The sequence below is a fragment of the Schistocerca nitens genome, chromosome 2 (assembly GCF_023898315.1).
Source record: "Schistocerca nitens isolate TAMUIC-IGC-003100 chromosome 2, iqSchNite1.1, whole genome shotgun sequence".
NCBI lineage: Eukaryota > Metazoa > Arthropoda > Insecta > Orthoptera > Acrididae > Schistocerca > Schistocerca nitens.
In genome coordinates, this window is record NC_064615.1 from 180,669,454 (window position 1) to 180,686,987 (window position 17,534).

A 17,534-nucleotide genomic window follows, 5' to 3' on the forward strand; every position below is an offset into this window, starting at 1 on the left:
TGTTTTGTCTTCTGTTCTAACCTTATTTAGAAGTTCTGGATTGTTATCAACTTCGTTCAGGAATTCCTGAGCATCATCTATGTGACATTGTTTTTGATCAGAAATCATATGTTTTTATTCAACTTTGCTGCTATATGTTTCATGTAAAAAAAAAAAAAAAACTGCTTGGTGTGAGACAGAGGATATTCTGACATCATCAGCAATCTCTCTGATGGTGATCTAGTGATTTTACAGAACCATTTTCTTTACGTCTTCCACATTGTCATCAGTAATTATTGTACTAGGCTGCCCAGATGGTCGTCGCCTTCAGTGTCTTCGTGACGTGACCCTCTTTGAAATGTTTATACCACTTGCAAACTCTTGTCTTACTGGCAGCAGATTCGCCAAAAGCCACAGTCAACATTTCAAACCTTCTCAATACCAGAACCCTTAAGAAATCCGAACTGCGACTTTGACAGTATGTTATTTGAGATAAGATGGTTATAAAGCCGATTGTACATTACGTTTTCTAAAATTTTTGAGAATGCTGGCAAAAGTGAAATTGGACGGAAATTTGATGCTATTTCTTTATCTCCCTTCGTAAACAGTGGCTTAACTTCAGCATATTTCAACCATTCAGGAAATATTCCAGTGTTAAAAAACTGGTTACACAAATACCTTAATCTACATCTACATCTACATTTATACTCTGCAAGCCACCCAATGGTGTGTGGCGGAGGGCACTTTACATGCCACTCTCATTACCTCTCTTTCCTGTTCCAGTCGCGTATGGTTCGCGTGAAGAACGACTGCCAGAAAGCCTCTGTGCACACTCGAATCTCTCTAATTTTACATTCATGATCTCCCCAGGAGGTATAAGTAGGGGGAAGCAATATATTCGATACCTCATTCAGAAACGCACCGTCTTGAAACCTGGACAGCAGGCTACACCGCGATGCAGAGCGCCTCTCTTGCAGAGTCTGCCACTTGAGTTTGCTAAACATCTCTGTAACGCTATCACACTTACCAAATAACCCTGTGATGAAACGCACCGATCTTCTTTGGATCTTCTCTATCTCCTCTGTCAACCCAACCTGGTACGGATCCCACACTGCTGAGCATTACTCAAGTATAGGTCAAACGAGTGTTTTGTAAGCCACCTCCTTTGTTGATGGACTACATTTTCTAAGGACTCTCCCAATGAATCTCAACCTGGCACTTGCCTTACCAACAATTAATTTTATATGATCATTCCACTTCAAATCGTTCCGTACGCATACTCCCAGATATTTTACAGAAGTAACTGCTACCAGTGTTTGTTCCGCTGTCATATAATCATACAATAAAGGATCCTTCTTTCTATGTATTTGCAATACATTACATTTGTCTATGTTAAGGATCAGTTGCCACTCCCTGCACCAAGTGAATATCCGCTGCAGATCTTCCTGCATTTCGCTACACTTTTCTAATGCTGCAACTTCTCTGTATACTACAGCATAATCCGCGAAAAGCCGCATGGAACTTCTGACACTATCTACTTGGTCATTTATATATATTGTGAAAAGCAATGGTCCCATAACACTCCCCTGTGGCCCGCCAGAGGTGACTTTTAACGTCTGTAGATGTCTCTCCATTGAGAACAACATGCTGTGTTCTGTTTGCTAAAAACTCTTGAATCCAGCCACACAGCTGGTCTGATATTCCGTAGGCTCTTATTTTGTTTATCAGGCAACAGTGCGGAACTGTATCGAACGCCTTCCGGAAGTCAAGAAAAATAGCATCTACCTGGGAGCCTGTATCTAATATTTTCTGGGTCTCATGAACAAATAAAGTGAGTTGGGTCTCACACGATAGCTGTTTCCGGAATCCATGTTGATTCCAACAGAGTAGATTCTGGGTTTCCAGAAATGACATGATACACGAGCAAAAAACATGTTCTAAAATTCTACAACAGGTCGATGTCAGAGATATAGGCTTATAGTTTTGCGCATCTGCTCGATGACCCTTCTTGAAAACTGGAACTACCTGTGCTCTTTTCCAATCATTTGGAACCTTCCGTTCCTCTAGAGACTTGCGGTACATGGCTGTTAGAAGGGGGGCAAGTTCTTTCGCGTACTCTGTGTAGAATCGAATTGGTATCCCGTCAGGTCCAGTGGACTTTCCACTGTTGAGTGAGTTCAGTTGCTTTTCTATTCCTTGGACACTTATTTCGAAGTCAGCCATTTTTTTGTTCATGCGAGGATTTAGAGAAGGAACTGCAGTGTCGTCTTCCTCTGTGAAACAGCTTTGGGAAAAGGTGTTTAGTATTTCAGCTTTACGCTTTTCATCCTCTCTTTCAATGCCATTATCATCCCAGAGTGTATGGATATGCTGTTTCGATCCACTTACTGATTTAACTTAAGACCAGAAATTCCTAGGATTTTCTGTCAAGTCGGTACATAGAATTTTACTTTCGAACTCACTGAACGCTTCACGCATAGCCCTCCTTACACCAACTTTGACATCGTTTAGCTTCTGCTTGTCTGAGAGGTTTTGGCTGCGTTTAAATTTGCGGTGAAGCTCTCTTTGCTTTGGCAGTAGTTTCCTAACTTTGTTGTTGAACCACGGTGGGTTTTTACCATCCCTCACAGTTTTACTCGGCATGTATCTGTCTATAACGCATTTTACAATTGCCTTGAACTTTTTCCTTAAACACTCAACATCGTCAGTGTCGGAACAGAAATTTTCATTTTGATCTGTTAGGTAGTCTGAAATCTGCCTCCTATTATTACTCTTGTTAAACAGATAAACCTTCCTCCCTTTTTTTATATTCCTATTTACTTCCATATTCAGGGATGCTGCAATGGCCTTATGATCACTGATTCCCTGTTCTGCGCTTACAGAGTCTAAAAGTTTGGGTCTGTTTGTTATCAGTAGGTCCAAGATGTTATCTCCACGGTTACTTAACTCAGAATCACATTTTTAAATTAACTGTGTTGATATTTCATCATACCCACTATATGTTTTCAATTTTAAAGATTTTATGATGGACGTTATTTCTGCTGGGGTAGTGAGGGTCAAATTCATATTATGGAAGTTACTTGAAATGTCTGGTGTGAGGTATTCCATACCAGCATCTACAGAACCTGACAACCCCATCTTTTCAGTAACAATTATAAAATGTTTGTTAAAAAGTTCTGCAACACTATACACATCTGTCACCAATGTATCATTTACTCTTAATGCTATTTGTCCCTCTTCATGTCTGATTGTACCAGTCTCCTCCTTCACTATATCCCATATTGTCTTTATTTTGTTATCTGTTATGACTATCTTTTCCTTGTAATATATTTGCTTTGATGTCTGTTTTACAGTCTTTTTCACATTTTTTCATAGTTTCAGAAGCAGCATTATGCAGTGTTGGAGTAAAGGAGGGGGAAAGAATTTAGTAGAAAATAAATTGGTTGCTTTGAGGGATGAAATAGTGAAAGAAGCAGAGGATGATATAGGTAAAAAAAAAAAAAAAACCCAAGGCATAGTAGAAATTCTTAGATAACAAACTTGGGAATAATGTTTTAGAAAGAGAAGAGGAAGTTAGTGAAGATGAGAAAAATTTGACAGAGCACTGAAACATCTAAGTAGAAATAAGACCATTGGAGTAGACAGAATTTTGATAGAATTATACAGAAACTTTGGAGAGCAAGCTGTGATGGGTCTTTTAGTTGTAAAAAATATACTCCCATCTACACAGACATCAACACACTGTACTTTCTCTGGACCACAACAAGTGTGAAAACAAAATCAACTATTTTACCATATGAAATTTACTAACAGGTCAGGCCATTCACATTGCAGAAGACAGCCCTTACTCTTTCTTGGAACTTACCATCTAACTTGGGTGATAATCCAAAAAACATCAAATGTTTTTTCAAATTTTGTTGTATAACTCAACTCCTGCTTAAAGTCCTTGGGAGCAGTGCTTAATTAAATTGGCAGTTTATAAAACTCATTTTACAATTTATTAGTTGATTACACTTTTTTCAGTATATTTTGTACACTCTATTTTTAAAGCATTGTTTAATATTTTAAATCTGCTTAGGATTATTGATAATTTGTAATTCTATTTATGAAACTGGGTAATATATTTTGCCATTCAGTTTGTTGTATGGCCACATAACAAATGAGTGTGTGGGCATTAATGTTCCTTTGGTTGGGTGGCATAAATAATGGATAATGAAGCTGAGTGGTAGTCAATATTAGTTTGTGAAATTGCTATTGGGCTGTAGCAACCATTCACAGATGTTATTTTCCACATTTTGATGTAGCTTTATTTGTATACACTCCAACCGAGAAAAGCTCAATGCATCTGTTATATCCTGTGTTGGCAGCATTGTATGCTGTTCTAATACTATGTGTTTCGGAGTAACATCTGACCAGTGATCCAACAGCTCTTTGTATGTGCATCATTACCAGAAACCATTTATACTCTTGGGCTACTTACTGTTATTTTTGAACAGACTGATATTTAAAATGTTTCATTAGCTGAGAAATGTTTTAATAGAATTTTCTAACTTAATATTTTTGTCATGCAATATTATTTCAGGAATCTAAAAACAACCATGAAAAGTGCACGAGGTCTTTCAAGATTATATAAGGTGTATCATGATTTACTCACAAAACATCCTGTCAAAGTTCAGTCAATACAGACAGCAATACTCTGTGGCACTGGAGACATAATTGCGCAGACTGCTATTGAAAAGAAGAAGTTCAACGAATTTGATATAAAAAGATTTACTTCATTTTTTGCATTTGGAGGAATCTTTGTTGTAAGTTGTTTAGTATTAATATTAAAGAGAGGGATGCAGTCATTCAAAAACAATATTTTTACTATATTGCACATATATTTTTGGATTTAGTCTCTAGTATCAGAATTCTTTCAAACTGCTTGATACTTCCTTTATTACTATTACTTTATGACTGATTCTGTTTTATTCAACACCCATGGCTGGGCAGACAGCATCGAGTTTACAATAAAATGAATACAGTATTGCAGTTTGAACTATGGTATGAAAATGGACACTATAAAACATAATTTTAAGAACTAAATTACAATTACTTTACAATAATATGAAGATAAGTATTAGAACACAGCAGAGTAAAACAGCAGAGTTGCTGTTGATTTCATTGGCACTGACTTGCAGCTCACGTAGACAGTGTTCTGTCACCAGAAAAGTATTCTTCAATGCTGTATGAAGGTTGCTCTATACTCTGGTAATGATTGAATATCCTTACATAGAGCATTAAATAATTTTAGGGACACCATAGAGAGGCTGTTGTGTGTCTTAGTTAAACAACATCTTGGCCTGACTGTACTGTCTTTATAGCAAATGCTGTGTTGATGAATTTCATTTCTCTTTCTGTAGGTCTCATATGTCTTTGTGTGAACAAGGCAATTGAAAATATACTGGCTGACAACAATCAGAACTCCCAATCTGGTAAAAAATATGTTTACAATGACCAGCTCCTTTGCATGAGCTAATGATCCTCATTGCTTTCTTTTGCAATAAAAGTACGTTCTTTCATGTTTCAGAATGCCCCCACAGTAACAGTCCATAGATGATGTTGCTGTGGAACATTGCATAGCATGCATTTAGTAGGTACTGCTGTGATATTACTCAAGACATGTTATATTATAAACTCATCAGATGTAGTTAGTATACTTCTCCATATTTCCGTCAGACCCACACTAATCACTGTTCAAACCTTTATCTTATTTCCAAATACCAGCATAGATTAGATGACTCATCAGCACATGGGTTATCACATACCACAGTACAGAATGAAATTTCCTAACACATAATGTCATCATAATCATCATTTCCAAATAATATTATAGTACAGTGGAGCCTCACTTAATGAGCATCTCCCATAACATGCAAAATAGATTGTAAGAAAATGATTTGCGTAGCAAGTGATATTTCCTATGAGTGATGATGATTTAGTGTGATGTCACCAGCTGTTCACACATTACAAGGGAAATGTTCAACAATATGAATACCTTCTATTGTCAGCAGCAGCATATGAACTGTATCCTTAGTATGTACTGCAGTCTGGGTTTAGTGCTCTTTCTGCCACCATCTTAGTGCAGCTTGTGATCACACAGTTTTCTAAACTTGTGTTCACACAGTGTTTTTTTGTGTGCAGAGTTTTTTCATAGAAATGTCCCTGAAGATAAAACTGCAAGAAGGTGACCATAAGAGAAATAAAATGACTTTAGAAATGAAACATGTGCCAAGCAATTGACATTTCGAAAATCAAACTGCTGCTTGTTTACCATTCAGAAACTCCATGATCTGTCAAGAAGTTAAAGCCTAAAATAGAAAGTTAAATGTGTTGTGGAGGTCTAACAACAAGGCTTATGTGACACGTGATCTTTTTTTGTGATTGTATCAATGAAGTGTTTGGTCCTTCCATGAAAAAATATTTGCTTGAGATGAACCTGCCACTCCATGTCTTACTTGTTATGGACAATGCTCCTGCCCATTCTCCAGGCCTACAAGACCACCTCCTTGAAGAATTTCAATTCATCAAGATCCAATTTCTGCCTCCCCACACGCCTCCGTTACTCCAGCCTATGGACCAGCAGATTATTTCTAACTTCAAAAAGGTCTACACTAAAGCACTTTTTGAACATTGCTTTGTGTTGACTGAAGCTATCAATCTTACACTGAGAGAGTTTAAGAATTATCAGTTCAACATCGTTGCCTGTGTCAAGATGATTGAAAAGATGTGGAAAGGGATTACCAAGAGAACTCTCACATCTGCTTGGAAGCAGCTTTGGCAGGAGTGCGTTGTCGAATGTGACTTGGGGCATTTGAGTCAGTACCTATGGATCCTATAGTCAAAGATTGTGTCATTGGCCAAGAGCAAGGGACTAGAAGTGGATAATAATGATATCGATGAGCTTGTGGGTGACCACAGCCAAGAATCACCACCGAAGACCTTCTGGTTCAAAATGGTTCAAATGGCTCTAAGCACTATGGGACATAACATCTGAGGTCATCAGTCCCCTAAACTCAGAACTACTTAAACCTAACTAGCTTAAGGACATCACACATCCATGCCCACGGCAGGATTCAAACCTGTGACCGTAGCAGCCTCATGGTTCCGGACTGAAGCGCCTAGAACCGCTTGGCCACCGCAGCCGGCAGACCTTCTGGAGTTGCAGTGTGTTTCACAGCAGGAAGTTGTAGAGAGGAGTTTTTCAGAGGAGGAGGAGGACTCAGTAACAGCAATCAGCAATTTTATGGCAAAATAAGAGAAATACTGAAAGCGTGAGACTCATTTGCATCATACACTGAAAATCATCACCCCCAATAAAACAGTGGTTATGCTCACTACAAGTTTATTTGATGATAATGCTATGTTTCATTTTCACCAAGTGTTGAGGCATTGTCAGAAACAAATTACTATAGATAACTTCCTAGTAAAAAAAGAATTGGTATGTATCATGAATAAGGCAGTACATAATACTGTATGTATAATTTTCTTTGAATAAATGGCATGAATAAGATAAAATTTTTATTACTTTTTCTGCATGGATTGCATTATTGTGTTTTACATTAATTTATACAGGATAAATTGTTTTGCTTAACGAGTGTTTCACACTATGAGTAAGATTCTGGAACAAATTATGCTTGCTATGTGAGTTTCCACTGTGTATTCTATAATTCATCAATATCTCATCATATCTCAAAGAAAATCCCTATCTGTCATCATCACAGTGTACATAAACCTGCTTCTCCACATTATTAACAATTTTTCAAGTTTCAGCATAAATGCAGATCCTAATGTCTCAACATTATAAAATATTCTGACTATACTGCATCAGTTCTCAAATCATAACCATCCAGAAAATGTTCAATACCTTCAGAAATGACAAATGTCATTTACAACAAATTTCAAACATTAATTCACTTCACACATAAAGTTGCACACATAAAACATAATTCTCACCTGTTATAGCTGACAAAGATTATGTAAGTAATCTGAAAAATAATATGCTCACTCTAATCATCTTTCACAGTAAAATGTACTTCAGACAATAGATAAATGTTCTTTAGGTTTGAAATTTGCAGCTTATTATTCTCCTTTTATAACAAATATTTACCAGTGCTCTCACTACAAAAGTTACATTCAATTGCTGGCCATAGATGTTGAAAATGACAATGGTAAACCAACAAATCTGACATCCTTTTTTCTAGTCCCCGGATATTTCCAAAATTCATGTTTATGCAAATTCTCTAATATCAAATAGCATAGCAATTCAAAGTACAGCTAAAGTAAAAATGTTTCTCCTCAAAGATAGTCAAAATATACCTCCTCAAAATGCAAGACAACTTTTTCAGTATATAAGCACAAATGTAAATAAATATTTCTATCATTGCAGTTTAAAGTTCCTGTGGTGTAGCCACATTGCAAAATTTCTCAGATTTAATCTGTTGGATACAAACTTCATTTCGAAACCATACATGATTTTTGGACAAACAATAAACAAACTTCTCATCACTACTGCTGTGTAATGGCACCTGAAATGTTATAGTATATGTACATCTAATATCTATTGAAGGAGAATAGCATGACAGTTGAAGATAAGTTGAGAGATTTACAGAATAGTTTGAGGATGACTGTAGCTCTGGAAATCGAAATCCACATCATCTCGGGGCTCTGTACTCGGCAGACACATTGTATACAAATGAAAATACTCTCTCGCACGTGCGAACGCACAAACACACACACACACACACACACACACACACACACACACACACACAAAATATAATATTTGCTTGGAATAGGTTGGCTGATTTTAAATAATTTTTAGTGTTACTGTACAGTACATAGGTACTAATCAGTTTCATATTACACAAACTGAGAACATTTCTAGAATACCTTAGTACAGCCCTGGATCTAGGTGGGTGGGGTTGGGGGTGGGGGGAAGACTGGAGTGTCTCCCCTGGGTGGCAATTTTAGGGACACTAAATTCATATGTTTGTGAAGAAAAAAAAATTGTTTCACAAAGCACCTACCATCCAGTGCATGATGTTGTTCTATCATTTATTCATTTGATTTTGAAATGCAAGCCAATTGGTTTTTGAGTACATCCTAAGTTGATCTCTGAACGTATCCTAAATTGATTTTTGAACATGTGCATAGTGTATGTGATGTCTCTGCCAGGGGAATCCCTGTCACATCTGGAAAAAAGAAGAAGAAGAAGAAGAAGAAGAAGAAATAATCCCCCCAGACAAAAGGGGATGGGGCTACATGAGATGAGCGGAATAACCCTAATGGTTGAACATCAAGTGATATTCACTATTTGTTTATGTAGCTGATTGGATGTACAAATAATTACTTTATTATAATTATTAGTGAAATCAACAATGTGGGATTGCAGGTTCGCCTTGATGCAAAACACTTTCGTTATTTATTTTTGTATTCTAAAACTAGTTTCAACTACAAATATTGCCATCGTCAGTGGGTTCTTTGATTCTAAAACACGCACAAATAGCGTACTTATAAAACATTGTCAAACAAGCATGTGCATGCTTTAGATTCAAAGGACCCACTGATGATGGCAATATTTGTCATTGAAAATAGCTTGGGAGTAAGTAAAGTGTTTTGAATCAAGGTGGATGTACAATCTTATATTGTTGGTTTTGTATGAAAATACAGACCAAGATAAAATCATATTAGTGAAACCCAAAGACTTAAACTATCATAGAGGAAATGAATGATTAACAGGAATAACTGCCAAGAAAGATTACATATTATATCATATTATCGGTGTAATAGCCTCAAAATGACATGAAATGTATCCAAGGAAATGAAATTCTCACAAAGTTTTTACCAGAATGTTACGCTACTAAGTACACTAAAATAAAAAGTGCTTGTTTGATATTAATATAAAAGGCATATATTATACATAAAAAAAAAATGATCGTGATTTTGTATGTAAGACATATTCGTATTCGTTTATATTTTTAGGTAGTAAAGAGCAAATGATGAGTGCACCAGAAAAAAGATTTTGGTCTCAAAACAGAAAAAAGAGTAGAAGAATTAAATAAATCAGCTTCTAAGATGAGAAAATGGTTTTATGAAGCAAGTGCGTCATTAAGCTCCACTGATACTTCCGATACTACAGTTTCAGGTGTTTTGAAAAAATTTGGACATTGAAGATTATTTGACTGAACAGTCGAAGCTTAAAGGCTCTGATGATGGTAAACAGTCTACATCATCAGTATTATCTCAGCAGGAAGATGGTGTTGAACTGTCATGTAATGACTTATTGCAGTTGAGTAACAAAAACAAAATTACAGATTTAATGGAGTCACATACTTGGCTGGGCCACAAAAAAATTACAGATCAACAAAGGCCATTCTTCAGCAAACAAGCTGTATTATTAAATGATAAACATCCAAATAAGATAAAATCTGAATGCAACATTGTACATTTGACACATAACATATAGTTCAGAACAATGACAAATAAGAAAAATATTAGAAGATCCTGTCTTGTTAACTGGAAAACAAAAAATGCAATTTAGTGTACTGCCTGCAAGCTGTAAGCCAGCAGTTGTATATCAGCTTTGTGTACAGAGGAACTCATTGATTGGAAGAAGGCTTCAGAAACATCAAAAATACATAAAGAATGTTTTATCAAATGGAAAACCCATTTGCAGCAAATTAAATCATTTCAATGCATTAATCGTGACACTGACTAATTAATTCACTCTGATAAAGAAAAATAGGGACATATTCTACATGTAGAAATGAACGCTGTCATGTATCTTGCCACAAACTGATTTTCTTTTTGAGTTGATCTTGCTGAAAATTTTCCTCAGCTTAGTCAAAAACCATGAACCGTGGATCTTACCATCAGTGGGGTGGCTAGTGTGCCTTAGTGATACAGCTGTACCATAGGAGAAGCATCAGGAGAAGCAAAACTGGTGTTCCACAGACCAGAGTGTGGAATTTTAGATCCCTTAACTGGGCAGGTGGGTTAGAAAATTTAAAAAGGGGAATGGTTAGGTGGAAGTAAGATATAGTGGGAATTAGTGAAGTTTGGTGACAGGAGGATCAGGACTTCTGGCCAAGTGAATACAGATTTAAAAATACAAGGTCAAATAGGGATATGCAGTAGTGGGTTTAATAATGAGTAAGAAAATAGGAATGCAGGTGAACTACTACGAACAGCATAGTGAACGCATTATCATTGCCAAGATAGACACGAAGCCCACACCTACTGCAGTACTACAACTAGCTCTGTAGAGATTGAAGAAATGTATGATGAGATAAAAGAAATTATTCACATAGTTAAAGGACACAAAAATTTAATAGTGATGGGGGCTGGAATTTAATAGTAGAAAAAGCAAGAGAAGGAAAAATATGGACTGCAGAAAAGGCATGAAAGAGGAAGCCAACTGGTAGAATTTTTTTACAGAGCGTAATTTAATCATCACTAACACTTGGTTTAAGACTCATAAAATAAGGTTGTGTGCGTGTAGGAGACCTGGAGACACCGGAAGGTTTCAGATTGATCATATGATGGTTAGACAGAGATATAAGAACCAGAATTTAAATTGTAAGGCATTTAAAAGGATAGATGTGGACTCTCACCACAATTTATTGGTTATGAACTGCAGATTAGAATTGAAGAAACTAGTGAAATGTATGAAGTTAAGGTGAGGGGACCTGGGTAAGTGGAAAGAACCAGATGATGTTGAGAGTTTCAGAGGGAGCATTAGGCAACGGTTGACTAGAACGTGGGAAAGGGTTACAGTAGAAGATGAATGGATAGCTTTAAAAGATGAAATAGTGAAGGTGGCAGAGGATCAAATAGGTAAAAAGACAAGGCCTATTGTAAATCCTTGGATAACACAAGAGATAATGAATGTAATTGATGAAAGGAGAAAATTTAAAAATGTAGCAAATGACGCAGATGAAATGGAATACAAACATTTAAAAAATGAGATTGACAGGAAGTGCAAAATCACTAAGCAGGAATGGCTACAGTACAAATGTAAGGATTGAGATGCATATTTCACTTGGGGAAAGATGGATACTCCCTACAGGAATAATAGAGAGACCTTTGGTGAAGGGAGAAGAAACTGTATGGATATTAACAGCTCAGATGATAAACCAGTTCTAAGCAAAGAAGGGAAAGCTGAAAGGTGGGAGGAGTATATAGATTGCCTATACAAGGAAGATGAACTTGAAAGCAATATTATAGAAAGGGAAGTGGACATAGATGAAGATGAGATGGGAGATGTGATACAGGAAGAAAAATTTGACAAAGCTCTGGAAGATCTAAGTCAAAACAATGTCCTGGAGGTAGACAATATTTTCTCAAAAATACTGATAGCCTTGGGAGAGCCAGCCATGATAAAACTCTTCTATCTGGTGTGCAAAATACCTTCAAACCTCAACAAGAGTGTAGTAATTCCAAGTCCAAGAGGGCAGCTGCTGATAGGTGTGAATATTACCGAATTATCAGTTTAATAAGCCATCGTTGCAAAATTACTAACACAATTTTTTTTATAGAAGAATGGAAAATCTGGTGGGAGCTGACCTTAGGGAAGATTAATTTGGATTTTGGAGAAATATAGGACCATGCAAGGCAATACTGACCCTATGACTTATCTCAGAATATAGGCTAAGGAAAGACCAACCCATATTTATAGCATTTGTAGACTTAGAGAAAGCTTTTGATGATTTTGACTGGAATATGCTCTCTGAAATTCGGAAGGTAGCAGGGGAAAAATACAGGGAGTGAAAAGCTATTTACAACTTGTACAGAAACCAGATGGTAGGTATAAGAGTCAAGGGGCATGAAAGGGAGGCAGTGGTTGAAAAGGGAATGAGGCTGTGTTGTAGACTGTTACATTATTCAAGATGTACTTGAACAAGCAGTAAAGGAAACAAAAGTAAAATTGGGAGTAAAAGTTCAAGGACAAGAAATAAAAATGTTGAGGTTTGCTAATGACATTGGAATTCTGTCAGAGAGCAAAGGACTCTGATGAGCAGTTGAACAGAATGGACAGTGCCTTAAAAGCAGGATAAAAGATGAACATCAACAAAACCAAAACAAGGATAATGGAATGTAGTCAAAGTAAGTCAGGTGATGCTAAGATTAGAGAACAAGACACTTAAAGTAGCAGATGAGTTTTGCTGTTTAAGAGGCAAAATAAATTATGGTAGCCGATATAGAGAGGATATATAATGTAGAGTGACAATGGCAAGAAAAGTATTTCTGAAGAAAAGAAATTTGTTAACATCGAATGTAGTTCTAAGTGTCAGGAAGTCTTTTATGAAAATATTTATCGGGAGTGTAGCCATGTATGGTAGTGAAGCAGTGCTACAGAAGAATGTTGAAAATTAGATGGGTAGATCAAATATCTAATGAGGAGATTCTGAGTAGAATTGGGAAGACAGGAAATTTGTGGCACAACATGGCCAAAAGAAGGCATCAGTTGACAGGACATATTCTGAGGCATCAAGGGATCACCAGCTTAGTATGGAGGGAAGTTTGGGGGTAAAAACCATAGAGTGAGACCAAGAGGTGAATACAGTAAGCAGATTCAGAAACATGTTGGTTACAGTGATTATCCGGAGATGAAGAGGCTCGCACAGGATAGAGTAACATGGAGGGCTGCATCACCAATCTTCAGACAGAAGGCCACAACAACAACAACAACAGTCCAGGAAATTTTCTTAATTTGCTAACTCTGCTCACCGAATACAATTTTACTCTCAACCACCAGTTAAACCACATAAAAAAGGCAGGTATCCTATTTGTCGAAGACAACACAAAATGAAATAATGGCTAAAAAGTTCAAAATATGTTTATCCATGAGACCAAGGAGATTTTACCATTGTGTTTGACTGTGCTCCAGATGTATCTCACACTGAACAAATGAGCTATCTGATGCATTATATAAAAATAACAGGAACTGAATGTGAAATAAAGGAAAGATTTATTGGTAAAAGCTTTATTGATTTTATAGAAGGTGACAGAAAGACTGGAGAATATATCACACAGCAAATTTCAGAAAACTAGAAGCTGATGTGTTGGATGTTGGATGTGCAGAAATATTGTGGACAGTCTTAGATAATGGATCTAATATCCAGTGTTGTGGAAATGAACAAGTTGGCAGAGTGTATACTGTCTCTAGCACACTCTTTAAATCTTGTGGATATTTAGCCTCTTCATGTCCAGAAGCAGTTAGCTTATTTGGGATTGTACAAAAACCCAATTTAAAAGGAAGTAGCAAGGTGGACAGCTAAACACCTGAAGATGTTAAGACTGTGGAAGAAATTGAAGAATCTCGCTTGTCACAGAATCTAAGTATGAAGCTGGCCATCTGCTACAAACGGTGATGGATTTTATATTTATCCTCAACAATTTGGGCTAGTGTTGTTCAAGAAATTAACAGAGTGAACTTTGAAATACAGAAAGAGGACATTATTGCTTCACATTTTGTAGTGTTAATGCAAGGTTTTCTTCAGATCTTGCAAAAAATGACAGAAAAACAATAGAACATTGGATAAAAGAGGCTTCAACTATATAAAAAAAGTTGGAAATCAATGGAAATCAAGTCAGTCCCCAAAAGCAAATGAACTTCCAGAAAAAAAGACAAGAAAATAATACAGTGTCATAAGATACTGAAAATGTAATTTTTAATGTAAAGAAACTGACAGTAGCCATGAGGTTGAATCAAGAACACTAGATCTGACTGAGCTATTTTCCAAAGATAAGAAGTAGTATTTGACAAAATTTTAATGCAGCTGGAAAGAAGGGTAGAGAGTGAAAAGGATCTACATGAAAATTTCATCTCCCTCAGTGGCCACCCATTTTGAAATGTATTGACTGAGGATCTGCAGAAAAATGGAGCTGATCTTACATGAAAATATTCAAAAGACTTGAATGCAGATGGTTTTTGCCAGGAACTTGTTGCATTCAAAAAGCTGGTAACCAAAATTAATGAAAAATCAAGCAGATGCGACCTGTTACAACATCTATGCAACCATGACTTGCAAAAAGTGTCTCCTGATGTTCATATAACTTGAAGGATATACTGCACATTACTAATGACATCTGTAAGCTGTGAGTGAAGCTTCAACAAACTAAAAACAATTAAAAACTATCTGTGTTCAACAGTGAGACAGAAACATCTGTCTAGCCCTGTGGGCAGCCACTGGAAATAAAACTGCCTCTGAGACGAGCTTTGATGAGCTAATAGATTCTTTTGCAGAAAGGAAAGCACAATGTGTAAAACTGTAGCAAGATTAGAGAGAGAAAAAAATGCTGGGAGCTAAGGATTAAAGAAATGTGTACTGTCTTGCTTATCTGTTGTCTTTACTGGTTGTTTGTTTCCTATATCTATTTTTATGTCACACACAAGAGAAAGTTATTAGCTAATAGGTAATAAAGAGTGCAAATTTATTGAAGGTTTCTTATTCTCCCAGTCACAAAATTTTTTTGAATAATTTGTCTCCGGTGCTCAAGGAGAGGGAGTGCCACTATCATGTTTCGATCCAGGTTTGGAAAAATCGTAGATCTGGGGCTGCCTTGGCATCATTACTAGTTTTGTGACTCTCTTAAGTGAATAAACATTTTTAATCCTCCTTACATTTGAAATAAAATTTCCGTTTATAGTTTGAGTTAAGCTTAAAACTCCCAGAGTGCTTTTGTCGAAATTTGCTTTATATATATATATCTGTTATTACTTAGGGTTTAATTAAAAGTTTGTTTTTACTTTCATTTTCATATATTTTAACTTCATTAGGTGCTCCTACTTCTATTTCAGCTAAAATTTATGTAATTTTTGGGTGCAACATCGGTGCAATATGCAGTTTCATTCGTGAAATGTGTGACAGTTTGTTGACAAACATCCACTACTGTCAGTCTCTTTACATTAAAAATGACATTTTCAGTATCTTATGTCACTGTATTATTTTCTATAATACAAGTGTTTTCAACATTACTTGACTGATCTAATGCTACTTTTAAAAAATCAGATTACATGTGTTGTGACTCTACCATGGGATTCGTTTTTAGTGCTGCTGTCTGGTTATTGAGGTTTAAATTCTCTTTTCTCAGATTTTCACTTTATTGTCCATCAATTCTATCAGCCAAATATTTTTGTGATGCCTTGGTTCTACCAATCAGTGATTGTTCTAGTCCATTAGGCATCTGCCCTAAACTATTACCTAGACCATGTGTCATTGCATCATTTTAAATGCCTGAACTGTTATTCATTGTCTCAGTTATACTTTTTATTTCCTTGAATCTGTTACCTTGCTTTTTAAACTTTCCTGCATAAATGCTATTGTCTGTTCACTTAACTTGTTGTAATAATTACATAAAAATTGTGTAGCTGCCTCCTTCTGTTTTTCCACAATGAAAACTTTTTGCTTAACACAGTAGTAGTAGTAGTAGTAGTAGTAGTAGTAGTAGCAGTAATGATGGTGATAAAAATAATAATAATAATAGTGATAATAATAAAAAGATTCACAGGATCTAATACACTGTCTTTCACTACAGTGCAGAAGAAATGGATAATTCAAAGTGCTTATCTTGTTTAATGTTTTTAGATTGTGATGTAGTAGATTTTCAATAATTCAGTTTTATTTCTCTTATGTCTTTATTGTTGTCAGTGCCATCCACATCTTCAGTTTCAGCTTTTTCTTTTTAATCTGAAATTTTGTTTCTTTGATGCATAGGCACCGGAAGCTTAAAAATGGCAATATTATGGAAAGGATAGAGTGCTACTCACCTTATAGCATAGATGTTGAGTCACAGAAAGGCACAACAAAAAGACTGTCAAACAAGCAAACTTCCAGCGAAAAAGGCCTTCTTCCAAATTAGACTACACACACACACACACACACACACACGCACACACACGCACACACACACACACACACACACACACACACACACACACACACACACGCACGCGCAGACACGACCATTGTCTCTGGCTGCTGATGTCAGACTGCAAGCACTTGCACATGATGGAAGAAGCAGTCTGGGTGGTAGGGGTAAGGAGGAGGCTGGGGCAGGGAGGAGGATGGATAGCAGGGTAGGGATGGGGGAGAATAAAGTGCTGCTTGTGCGGGTATGCTGTGAAACCAGTCATGTGAGGTACAAATTAAGCTGCAACCACTGTGCTGCATTGTATGTGGTCATGACAACCAACAAGTTGTCTGTCTGCATGAATGGCCACTGACAAACTATGACCAAGAAGCAACTGGACCATCCAGTTGCTGAGCACACTGCCCAACATAATGTTCTTCATGTTAATGACTGCTTCACAGATTGTGCAATCTGGAGCCTTCCTACCAACACTAGATTTGTGAATTTTGCAGGTGGACCTCTGTCTGCAATATATCCTATGTTGCTTTAACCCTCTTGGCCTTAACCTTCGTAAGTCATTGTCTTTGCCCAGCTATCTGCTTTGTGCCCTCTCCAGCACTACACAGCCCTTTATTCCACCAACGCACCCAGGTCTTCTT

The 17,534-nt window shown here is 36.6% G+C and overlaps 1 protein-coding gene across 11 annotated transcripts in view; it reads left to right on the forward strand.

Annotated features, from left to right (window-relative positions):
• Positions 1–17,534, forward strand: part of LOC126235858 (protein Mpv17-like) — a 294,748-nt gene that overhangs the window by 194,376 nt on the left and 82,838 nt on the right. For all 11 annotated transcript variants that reach the window (XM_049944737.1, XM_049944745.1, XM_049944735.1 and 8 more), the window contains one exon: positions 4,562–4,784. In XM_049944737.1, the coding sequence (XP_049800694.1) occupies positions 4,562–4,784 (223 nt within the window). The remainder of the gene's footprint in view (positions 1–4,561; positions 4,785–17,534) is intronic.